We start from the raw sequence: 13,947 nt of genomic DNA on the forward strand, positions 1-13,947 counted from the left end.
ATCCTCACGGAGTTTGGTGAAGAGGTCACTCACGAAGGGGGGGAGGTGGTGAGGGAGGTCAAGGAAATCGTGAATCTGAATGGAGTCGGGAGAGACTCGGAAAGCCGTGGGCTGGTTGGTGACTCGCGTCCCATTCGGAGCGCCCACTTTGTTCCCTTTCAACTTCGCATCAGTTTGGAGTGGGGGGGCGGGGAAAGGGGGGGGTGGAGGAGGATGGGGAGGGGGGTAACCACGCGACCGTATCCTGTGACCTCTGCGTGAAATTTGTATAAAACCAAAATAATTTTTGGTTTAACCACCGGTGACGAGATCTGGGGAGTGGCCTTCAAATCGGAGCGGCGATACGAACGGTGAGCGATCATCTCACATTGCCTCTGGAGGGATCTGTGGGGGGATTCAAGGGGGGGGGGGGAGGGGTGATCCCCCCTCCCCATACACTCCCATCCTTGAGACCCCGACTACTGGGATGCGGTTGGTATGCTACCGGAGAAGATACACTGAGTGTTTTAAACATTGACGCGGGGCCTTGTTTAAAAGGCTTGGATATATCACGACTGCCCCGCCCCCCTCCACCCCCCCCCCTCACACCCCCACTTTGGAAGTTCCCAGATCCGCCTCTGAGGGATGAACCGCGCGACATGCATAGTAACGGGTGAACACAAATTCACCATTCCCCCCCCCCGTACCCCCCCCACTCTCTCTTCCGGCCATTGTTGGTGAGGGACAGCGGCCTCTCGCGGTTTGCGGGGGGGGGGGGGGGGTCACTCGAGCCCCCGCTGCGTGCGACGACGTCGAATCTCCGACGTCGCGAGCGCAGACGGCCACGAGCAGGATCGGCGGGCCCCGCCGCCTCGCAACGACGCGACCCGCGACCCCCACGCGACCCCCACGCGACCCCCACGCGACCCCCACGCGACCCCCGCGGGCCTCCTCCCACGAAGCCGAGTCCAGTGCAAGCGATTTCGCGCAGAATCCCAGAATGTCCCGTTACATCCATCCGTGCGGCGCCACCGCGGCGTCGCCCCCCGCCCTCCCGGCCCCCCCCCCCCCACCCCTCTCCGGAGAGACGGGAGGGTCACGCGCTGTCCGACGAGGTGTGCGGCGCCATGGACGAGGAGGAGGACGACGAGTGGGCCCTCCTGCGCGGAGACATCCCCACCGCCGGGTCGTCCAGCCCCGCCTGCCGGTGCCACGCAAAATGTCCGGCGTAGGCCACGGCCGCCGCCGGTGCCGGCGCCGCTGCCGGCTGCTGCTGCTGCTGCTGCTGTGGGTGATGGAGGAGATGGTGGTGGTGGAGCTGTTGGTGGTTGGGCTGCTGCTGCTGCTGCTGCTGGTGGTGCTGGCGGAAGCGCGAGAGCTGCGCTTCGAGGGCCTCGCGCTGCCGCTGGCCCACGGCCTGCCCCACGAGGTCGGGCAGCTCGCGCAGGCTGCCCGCCAGCGCGTCCAGCTTGCTCTCGAGCTCCGCGAGCCGCCGCTCCGTGTCCTCGCCCCGCTCGTGCATGTCCACCACCATGTCGTACATGATGCTTTGGTACTGGGGGGGGGGGGGGCGTGGAGTGCGGGAGGGGGGGGCAGAGGGTCAAGAGGGTCAAGAGGAGTTGTTGTTGTTGTTGTTGTTCTCGGTCGAGTCACCCTCATCAGTGGCGTAGCTCTTTAACAGGCGACTGGCGACTCGCACCGCACCGCATCCCAACGCATTAGAAACAGGGCACCCCAAAGTGGCACAAGGCGACTGAGCACGTGGCCTGCGAGCGGGTGTTAGAAGGGGAGTGATGCTGGCTACGTGGTCGGGCGTCAGGGCACTCCCAGTGGCACCTGACCCTGCGTGGCACAAGGCGACTCGTCAGTAGGCGGCCATTTGTGTGTGTGTGTGTGCGGTGTTAATTTGGACCGCGACGCCAGAACGCGATGGCCGACTGGATTTGAACGACGTCCGGGGAGGGGGGGGGGGGGGGGACCGTTCGACGCCCGCTGTGAAACAGGCCTGGCGCGTGGCATTCGCACGCTTTAACACAGCCGCAGCATTAGCCAGGGCGGCCTGCCGGAGTTGAACCGCGAACCTCTGTGGTGGTCGGTGGTGGTCGGTTGTGGGCGGCGGCGGTGATGGCGGCTGTGGCAGGTGGCGGTGGTGGCGTGGTATTTGCACGGCTAACACTGCGTGCGTGCGCGTGCCCGCGATAGTAACCGCGGCGTGGCAATCCTGGGCCACGTCACCATTAATCCACCCAACAGCCGCCCGGTTCACCGTGGCCTGAGCACACGACTGAGCCACGTGGCTCTTTGGTCAGAAGCTCAACAACGTGGCTTATCGTCGCGTGGAAATGTAGAGCAGAGAAATACTCATCAACGCGCTGACGTCGATTCTAAACGTGGAGGGAAAAAGCGGACGACCCGGAGAAAAATCCACTCGGCCACGAGGAGAGAGAGACACGCAAACTCCAAATACACAGCAGCAGGCGTCAGGGTTGGGATGGAACCCGCAACCTCCTGTATACCAGGCGAGGTAGTTAACATCTCCTAGCCACCGTGATGATGATGAGAGAGAGAGACACGCAAACTCCAAATACGCAGCAGCAGGCGTCAGGGTCTGGATGGAACCCGCGACCTCCCGCACACCGGGCGAGGAAGTCAACATCTCGCCATCGCGAGGGCGGCGGTGGCGAGGGCTCGGTGTCGCATCGCGCCGCTGCTCGTGCATTATTCACGGCGGCGGCGTCGCTCACAACGCGACACGTCACCGGGACGGGCCCGGAGCTCATCACGCACCGGGACGCGGCGGCCCAACGGAGGAAGAGAGGAGGGGGGGGGTGGGGGGTAGGGGGGTGGGGGTGGGGGGTGGGGGGTGGGGGGTGGGGTTGGGTGGTGGGGGATGGAGGGTGTGGGGGGGTGGGGGTGGGGGGGGTGGAGGGTGGGGGGGGTGGAGGGTGGGGGGGGTGGGGGTGGGGGTGGAGGGTGGGAGGGTGGGGGGGTGGCGACGGTGGGTGGTGGGTGGGGGGGGTGGGTGGGGTGGGGGTGGGTGGGTGGTGGGTGGGGTGGGGGTGGGTGGGTGGGTGGTGGGGGGGTTGAGGGTGGAGGGGGGGTGGAAGTTGTGGGTGGATGGTAGGGGGCGAGGGAGGGAGGGAGGGGGCTGGGCATTCGTTGCCAAAACAATCTAGCGGAGTGCAGTGGAGGGGAGCGTCATCACCTGCCACTAGAGGCACTCCGCGATATTCCTCGTGGGGGCATCGACAATAAAGACTCTGTAGGATAAAATGAAATATATAATAACAGTTTTGTGGGTGGTGGTCGGTGTGTGGGTATGAGGGTGGTGGAGCGGTTAGTGCCGCGCTGCGCTACGAACCCGGCGACCCCGAGTTCGATTCCCGCTCACGGCCAACACCGGTGACGATTATCTGATCCGGTGCTGGGCCTCCCCTAGGTCGACTCAGCCCCAAATGAGTACCTGGCGCGGTGTGCAGTAAACATCGTCACTGGGGAGACAAAAGCGGCCGGGCGTGGTGCTGGCCACCTACCAAACCTCGTGTGCCGTTCCGGCCTTCATAGGTGCTCGCTAACAGCACTTGCCCCACCAGTCTGTTAAGGCTACACGGGGGATCTTTGCCTTTGGTGTTATCGGTGCTCGCTAACAGCACTTGCCCCACCAGTGTGTAGGGGGGGTACTCTGTGTGGCCAGGGTTCGTTTAAAAACAACAGCAACAAAATCTCCACGATCTGATGAGAATGGCCCGATGAGGTCACCGCGTTGGGGTCGCGGCGAAACCTCCGGCGTCGGATTCCATCGCGGTTAATGGCACGGCGCAAAACACCGAGTCCGCACACACACACACGCATGCACACACACACGCACACACACACGCACACACACACGCACACACACACGCACACACACACGCACACACGCATGCACACACACACACGCATGCACACACACACGCACACACACACGCACACACACACGCACACACACACGCACACACACACACACGCACACACGCATGCACACACACACACACGCACACACGCATGCACACACACACGCACGCACACACACACGCACACACACACGCACACACACACACACGCACACACGCATGCACACACACACGCACGCACACACACACACACGCACACACGCATACACGCACACGCATGCACACACACACGCACGCACGCACACACACACGCACGCACACACGCATGCACACACACACGCACACACACACGCACACACGCACACGCACGCACACACACACACACACGCACACACGCACACGCACACACACACGCACACACGCACACACACATACACACGCATGCACACACACACACGCACACACACGCACACACACGCACACACACGCATGCACACACACACGCACACATTCACACACACGCACGCATACGCACAGACGCACGCACACACACGGATGCACACGCACACACACACACGCATGCACACACACACGCACGCATACGCACGCACACACACACGCACGCACACACACACGCACGCATGCACACACACACGCACGCACACACACACGCACACGCACGCATGCACACACGCACACACACGCACGCATACGCACGCACACACGCACGCACGCACACACGCACACACACGCATGCATGCACACACACACGCATGCACACGCACACATTCACACACGCACATACGCACGCAGACACGCACACATACATACGCACGGGCACACACTCGAATGCACACACGCACAAACACACATGCCCACACACGCACGCACACATACATACACACATTCGCACACACACACACGCACGCACACACACACAGATAGAAACACACGCACACGCGCACTCCTGCTCCCGTGTACTCTCACCCCGACTAACTCATCAGTCGCCCCCACCACGACGACTCGCCGACTCGTCCCGGAGCGGCGCTGATTCATTTGGCGACGGCGTTGGAGCGCGTCGCCCTCAGGCCTCGCCTGCCCCCAACTGCCCCTAGCTGCCCCCCACCCCACCCCAGCTGCCCCCACCCCACCCCACCTGCCCCCACCTGCCCCCAACCGCCCCCACCTGCCCCCAACTGCCCCCACCCCACCTGCCCCCAACTGCCCCCACCCCACCTGCCCCCACCTGCCCCCACCTGCCCACACCCCAGCTGCCCCCACCCCACCCCAGCTGCCCCCACCCCAGCTGCCGACACCTGCCCCAACTCCACCACACCGCACCCCACCTGCCCCCACCTGCGGCCACCCCACCCCACCTGCCCCCACCTGCGGCCACCTCACCTGTCCACAACCCTCCCCACCTGCCCCCAACCGCCCCCACCTGTCCCCACCTGCCCCCAACCGCCCCCACCTGCCCCCACCCCAACTAACCTCACCCAACCTGCCCCCACCTCACCCCCACCTGCCCCCACCTGCCCCCACCCCACCCCACCTGCCCCCACCTGCCCCCAACCGCCCCCACCTGCCCCCACCTGCCCCCACCTGCCCCCACCCCACCCAACCTGCCCCCACCTGCCCCCACCTGCCCCCAACCGCCCCCACCTGCCCCCACCTGCCCCCACCCCACCCAACCTGCCCCCACCCCACCCCACCTGCCCCCACCTGCCCCCAACCGCCCCCACCTGCCCCCACCCCAACTAACCTCACCCAACCTGCCCCCACCTCACCCCCACCTGCCCCCACCTGCCCCCACCCCACCCCACCTGCCCCCACCTGCCCCCACCCCACCCAACCTGCCCCCACCCCACCCCACCTGCCCCCACCTGCCCCCAACCGCCCCCACCTGCCCCCACCCAACCTGCCCCCACCTGCCCCCACCTGCCCATGCCCCCACCTGCCCCCACCCCAACTGCCCCAGCTGCCCCCACCATTGAGACGAGAAGATTATCTTTAATGGGAGATTCGGACCGAACCCACAACTCACGCACTCACCACCAACACACTCACCACTCACGCACTCACCACCACCACGCTCACCACTCACACCCACCACTCACGCACTCACCACCACCACGCTCACCACTCACACCCACCACTCACGCACTCACCACCACCACGCTCACCACTCACACCCACTACTCACGCACTCACCACCAACACACTCACCACTCAAGCACTCACCACCACCACGCTCACCAATCACACCCACCACTCACGCACTCACCACCACCACCACGCTCACCACTCACACCAACCACTCACGCACTCACCACCAACACACTCACCACTAACACCCACCACTCCCGCACTCACCACCACCACGCTCACCACTCACACCCACCACTCACGCACTCACCACCAACACACTCACCACTCACACCCACCACTCACACTCACGCACTCACCACCAACACACTCACCACTCACACCCACCACTCACGCACTCACCACCAACACACTCACCACTCACACTCACCACTCACGCCATCACCACCAACACACTCACCACTCACACCCACCACTCACGCACTCACCACCAACACACTCACCACTCACACTGACCACTCACGCACTCACCACCAACACACTCACCACTCACACTGACCACTCACTCACTCACCACCAACACACTCACCACTCACACTCACCACTCACGCACTCACCAATTACTCACTCACCACTCACACTGACCACTCACGCACTCACCACCAACACACTCACCACTCACACCCACCACTCACGCACTCACCACCAACACACTCACGACTCACACCCACCACTCACGCACTCACCACCAACACACTCACCACTCACACTCACCACTCACGCCATCACCACCAACACACTCACCACTCACACCCACCACTCACGCACTCACCACCAACACACTCACCACTCACACTGACCACTCACGCACTCACCACCAACACACTCACCACTCACACTGACCACTCACTCACTCACCACCAACACACTCACCACTCACACTCACCACTCACGCACTCACCAATTACTCACTCACCACTCACACTGACCACTCACGCACTCACCACCAACACACTCACCACTCACACCCACCACTCACGCACTCACCACCAACACACTCACCACTCACACCCACCACTCACGCACTCACCACCACCACGCTCACCACTCACACCCACCACTCACGCACTCACCACCAACACACCCACCACTCACACTCACGCACTCACCACCAACACACTCACCACTCACACCCACCACTCACGCACTCACCACCACCACGCTCACCACTCACACCCACCACTCACGCACTCACCACCAACACACTCACCACTCACACCCACCACTCACGCCATCACCACCAACACACTCACCACCAACACACTCACCACTCACACCCACCACTCACGCACTCACCACCAACACACTCACCACTCACACCCACCACTCACGCACTCACCACCACCACGCTCACCACTCACACCCACCACTCACGCACTCACCACCACCACGCTCACCACTCACACCCACCACTCACGCACTCACCACCAACACACTCACCACTCACACTCACCACTCACGCACTCACCACCAACACCCTCACCACTCACACTCACCACCCACCACTCACGCCATCACCACCAACACACTCACCAACACGCTCACCACTCACACCCAACACTCACGCACTCACCACCACCACACTCACCACTCACACCCACCACTCACGCACTCACCACCACCACACTCACCACTCACACCCACCACTCACGCACTCACCACCACCACACTCACCACTCACACCCACCACTCACGCACTCACCACCACCACACTCACCACTCACACCCACCACTCACGCACTCACCACCACCACACTCACCAATCACACCCACCACTCACTCACCACCAACACGCTCACCACTCACACCCACCACTCACGCACTCACCACCAACACACTCACCACTCACCACCACCACGCTCACCAATCACACCCACCACTCACCACCACCAACACTCACCACTAACACCCACCACTCACTCACCACCAACACGCTCACCACTCACACCCACCACTCACGCACTCACCACCAACACTCACCACTAACACCCACCACTCACACTCCCACCACCACGCTCACCACTCACACTCACCACTCACGCACTCACCACTAACACTCACCACTCACACCCACCACTCACGCACTCACCACCACGCTCACTAATCACACCCACCACTCACTCACCACCAACACACTCACCACTCACACTCACCACTCACGCACTCACCAATTACTCACTCACCACTCACACCCACCACTCACGTACTCACCACCAACACACTCACCACTCACACCCACCACTCACGCACTCACCAATAACTCACTCACCACCCGGGAAACGACCACTCACTCTCTCACCGCACGCACGCACACAGGACACACTCACACGCTCACCACACTGACTCATTCGCCCACTACACTCACTCACTCACCACACTGACCACACTCACACGTCCACCACACACACGCTCACCACACTCACCACACTCACTCACCACACTCACACGCTCACCACACTCACTCATTCGCTCACCACACACACGCTCACCACACTCACCACACTCACTCATTCGCTCACCACACACACGCTCACCACACTCACCACACTCACACGACTACCACACACACGCTCACCCACCTTCGCCATGTCCACCAGCGTGTTCGCCTGATCCGTCAACTTCCGCTGCTCCATCTTCACGCTCCGCAGCCTGCCAGTCACAGCGCACGGCACACACGCGGCTCAGCCAACCACGGCAACACCGCCACCGCCACCGCCACCACCACCGCCACCAAACCCGCCATCACCATCACTGCCACCAAATTCGCCACCACCACCACCACTGCCACCAAAACCCGCCATCACCACCACCACCACCGCCACCGCCACCAAACCCACCACCACCGCCACCAAACTCGCCATCACCGCCATCAAACCCGCCATCACCACCACCACCACCACCAAACCCACCATCACCACCACCACCGCCACCAAACCGGCCATCACCACCACCACCACCAAACCCACCATCACCACCACCACCACCGCCACCAAACCCGCCATCACCACTGCCACCAAACCCACCACCACCACCGCCACCAAACCCGCCATCACCACCACTGCCACCACCACCAAACCTGCCATCACCACTGCCACCAAACCCACCATCAGCACCACCACCAAACCCACCATCACCACCACCACCAAGCCCACCATCACCGCCACCACCACCAAACCCACCATCACCACCACCACCACCGCCACCAAAACCACCATCACCACCACCGCCACCAAACCCACCACCACCACCCCCACCACCACCAAACCCACCATCACCACCACCACCACCAAACCCACCATCACCACCACCACCACCACCACCACCACCAAACCCACCATCACCACCACCGCCACCAAAACCACCATCACCACCACCGCCACCAAACCCACCATCACCACCCCCACCACCACCACCAAACCCACCATCACCACCACCACCACCAAACCCACCATCACCACCACCACCACTGCCACCAAACCCACCATCACCACCACCACCACTGCCACCAAATCCGCCATCACCACCAACGCCACCAAACCCACCATCACCACCGCCACCAAACCCACCATCACCACCACCACCAAACCCACCATCACCACCACCGCCACCACCACCAAACCCACCATCATCACCACTGCCACCAAACCCTCCATCACCGCCGCCACCGCCACCAAATCCGCCATCACCACCACTGCCACCACCAAACCCACCATCACCACCACTGCCACCAAACCCACCATCACCACCAAACCCACCACCAAACCCACCATCACCACCACCACCACCAAACCCACCACCACCACCACCAAACCCACCACCACCACCACCAAACCCGCCATCACCACCACCAAACCCGCCATCACCACCACCACCAAACCCGCCATCACCACCAAACCCGCCATCACCACCACCACCACCAAGCCCGCCATCACCACCACCACCACCACCAAACCCGCCATCACCACCACCACCACCACCAAACCCGCCATCACCACCGCCACCAGCACACGGGTATGCACGCTGCTCACCCAACCATGCCAACATCGTCACCACCATGACTACCACCACCAGCGCCACCATCACCATTACCACCACTGCTGCTACAATCACCACTATCACCACTAACATCTCCACCACAACCATCACCACCATGTCTACCACCACCACCAACGCCACCATTACCACCACTACCACTACCATCACCACTACCATCACCACTATCACTACCACTATCACCACCAACATCACCACCACAACCATCACCACCACAACCATCACCACCATGACTACCACCAGCACCACCATCGCCATCACTTACGGCAATCTGATGGCACTCCTGTTAATGATCGTTGTCCAGTGGGTCGATCATGGATAGAGATACGTTGACGGTGAAGTTGGGGAGGGTTTCGTTCGTGTCTATAAACCATCAGCCGTGTCGGAACATCACCAGGACGACACTGCACCACGTCTCCTTCATGAATGAAAATTAAAGATTCGAGCCACAGTGTCTGTTTTGTGGCCACGCAACGCAAACTCTGGACCGGCACAGTAAACCCACAGAGAGTCGTAGATATACATTTTGATACGTCGACTCATAGAGACATAGAGATCCATAGGGATACATAGCGACCCATAGAGATGAACAGAGATGCATAGAAATACATTGAGACTCGTAAAGATACATAGAGATACATAGAGACCCGTAGAGATAGATCAAAGACACATGGGTCTGTGGTCATGCAACTCTGGACCCACAGAGTAATACACTCTACATATTGATACATAGAGACTCGTAGAGATACGTCGAGACTCATCGAAACTCAAAGATACATTGACGCTCGCAGAGACACATAGACACCCATAGAGATAGAGACCCATAGAGATAAATAGAGACCCGTAGACATACATTCAACAGACGAGCCAGGGGAGCCCAACTGTGGCCATGGAAACCAAACTGTGGACCGCGCATTGAACCCGCTGTGGGCTGCGGTGCTTAGACGGAGCAGGAGGAAGAGCGACACGACACGAACTCTCTCTCTCTCTGCTGAAGCCATCTCCGTCTCTCTCCCTCCGTCTCTCTTTTTTTTTACGATCAGTGGAAACAAGAAGATGCTCGGTGTAGTCGACACTTTGCTTCGTTCATCATTTCGTAATTATTATAACTTTGCTTTATGTAAACCCCCACCTCTCGGTCACTCTCTCAGTCACTCTCTCGCTCACTCTCTCGCTCACTCTCTCTCTCGTCATACCCAAGCGGACATCTGCGAAAAAGAGCTTCACGGCTCTTCGGATTCCTCCTGCAGTCTAAATAAACATTCCCATTTTGTAATCGAGCTCCTGGATCGCTGATGCTGCGGCCATTGCGGGCGAAAACAGAGCGGCATTTTATTTCCTTTAACAACAGCGGGTCTCCCCCCTCTCTCTGTCTCTTTCGCGCTCTCTCTCTCAACTGCTCTCTCACACTGTCTCGCTCTTTCTCGCACTCTCTCGCTCTTTCACTCACACTCTCTCCGTCACTCTCTCCGTCACTCTCTCGCTCTCTCTCGCTCTCTCTCACCCTCTCTCTCTCGCTGTCTCACACTGATGTACAAGCCGTCCGTAGCCAAACGCTGCGGTGACCTCCAGTGGAGGTTAGTGCGCTTTTCGGTGCCCTGTCGCTCAGCCGAATCTCCCCAGAGGCACGAGAATCTGCGTGCGTACTGCGGTGGCAGGGAGGATCCCGACCACCAGGATTTGGGGTGTCCGCGGCTCAACCCAATGTGCCGGCTTTCGGGGTCCTTTTACCGGACACTGGAGGTGCCTTTCTACAAAAGCAGTTTCATATTTGGTGGGGGTGGGGGGGTGGTGCCTTGCTTGGCAAAAAGCGCCACGATCTTGCAAACTTCGTCTGTGGCCAAGCAAAAGAGGGCACAGTTCACACGAGCAGGGAAGAGAGGCTGCAAGGCGACACCGATGGCCGCTCTGCGGTGGCGATGTTGATTGAGGGGGGCTGCTCAAGGCACGGATCCGGCACGCGAACCGCTCCAATGCCGGGGGGTCGATCAGCCCCTCTGCACCGGCGCGGACGGCGTCACTCTGAACTTTACTTGTTGACGAGGCGTGACGTCACGGTGTTTGTGACGCGCGTGGCACGTGCGGTGCCACGTGACGCGGCTAGCATTTGTGACGTGCACGCGTGACGCTGTACTCGACGCGACTTTGTAGCGAGAATCCACTCCAGGGCTTCTGCTGCTGCAGCAGCAATGAAATTGGTTTCAAACTCAACTCTCTCGCTCTCTCTCACTCTCTCAATCGCTCTCCCAATTGTTCTTTCCCACTCTCTCGCTCTCTCACACTGTCACGCTCTCTCAATCGCTCTCTCACACTGTCACACTCTCTCTCACACTGTCACGCTCGCTCTCTCTCTCTCTCACACTCTCACTCTCCCACACGTTCTCAATCACCGTGTTCATGAATAACGGATACAACTCACGTTAGCTGATTAGATTTTGTGAACGTGAAAATCTCGCCCGTTCTTTTTTCATAACTAAAGCTGTTCATTCATCTGTACAACAACATCGTCATTATCACAATCGTCATCATTAACCCTTCATCGCTACCATCATAATCCTGTGTGTTCCCGATTGTCTACATCAGCCCATCATCACCATCATCCTATCATCGTCGCTATTTAGAGTATTTGGCTGCTATAAATGTCCACATGATGATAAGCCACTTCGTTGAAGCTTTCATTTTTGATGGCCAGGTCACTTCTGAAAATGAACTGCATAGCTCAGTGGGCCTTACCTGGTCAAATAAAAAAATATGTTTAATTACATGGCCATCATCAACATCATATCCCTTTGAATTCATCATCAACATATGAACACCATCATCATTATCCCTGTCTTTCCCATCATCATCATAACACTATTCAACACGATTTTTGTTCCTGGGTAGTAAATGTTATTTACTAATTGCTTATGCCTCGAAAGTATAGAAAATGATTCCCCACAAACTTTGCTTTTGTGACCAGGACGTTACGTGAAGGAATGACACAAACGCACACCACGTTTTCTCATCCAAAAAAGGTAAAATTCTAAATATCACTGTCCTGGTCACAAAAGCAAAGTTTGTGGGGAATAATAGCCATTTTCTGTACTTTTAAAGCCATAAGCAGTTGGAAATAACACTCTGTGTAACAAAAAAAGATGTTACACAGAGTAATCCTCAGACACCGTTTCAAATCATAATGATCAAAATCACAAGCCCATCACTCATCATTACTCCTTTATCGTCATGACCATCATGTAAAAAAACAAAACTAGAAACAATGTTTTAGCTCTTTTTCAGAAGCGACTTGGTCACAAAAAGATAGCCTTACCACGTGGAAATGTGGAGCAGCGAAATACTCTAAGCGCGTGACATTGTAGTGAACACCTCCTAGCCAATGTGACATTGTAGTGAACACCTCCTAGCCAATGTGACATTGTAGTGAACACCTCCTAGCCAATGTGATGTTGTAGTGAACACCTCCTAGCCAATGTGACGTTGTAGTGAACACCTCCTAGCCAATGTGATGTTGTAGTGAACACCTCCTAGCCAATGTGATGTTGTAGTGAACACCTCCTAGCCAATGTGATGTTGTAGTGAACACCTCCTAGCCAATGTGATGTTGTAGTGAACACCTCCTAGCCAATGTGATGTTGTAGTGAACACCTCCTAGCCAATGTGATGTTGTAGTGAACACCTCCTAGCCAATGTGATGTTGTAGTGAACACCTCCTAGCCAATGTGATGTTGTAGTGAACACCTCCTAGCCAATGTGATGTTGTAGTGAACACCTCCTAGCCAATGTGATGTTGTAGTGAACACCTCCTAGCCAATGTGATGTTGTAGTGAACACCACCTAGCCAATGTGATGTTGTAGT

The 13,947-nt window shown here is 58.6% G+C and overlaps 1 protein-coding gene across 1 annotated transcript in view; it reads right to left on the minus strand.

Annotated features, from left to right (window-relative positions):
• Positions 1 to 1,075: 1,075 nt before the first annotated feature.
• Positions 1,076 to 13,947, minus strand: part of KCNN3 (potassium calcium-activated channel subfamily N member 3) — a 125,026-nt gene continuing 112,154 nt past the window's right edge. Inside the window, exons 7-8 of the mRNA XM_078617114.1 lie at positions 8,618 to 8,687; positions 1,076 to 1,534 (exon numbers count right to left, since the gene is read on the minus strand). Of these exons, the coding sequence (XP_078473240.1) occupies positions 1,076 to 1,534; positions 8,618 to 8,687 (529 nt within the window). The remainder of the gene's footprint in view (positions 1,535 to 8,617; positions 8,688 to 13,947) is intronic.

This window comes from Lampetra planeri, chromosome 53 (assembly GCF_965212315.1).
Source record: "Lampetra planeri chromosome 53, kcLamPlan1.2.h2, whole genome shotgun sequence".
Lineage (NCBI taxonomy): Eukaryota > Metazoa > Chordata > Hyperoartia > Petromyzontiformes > Petromyzontidae > Lampetra > Lampetra planeri.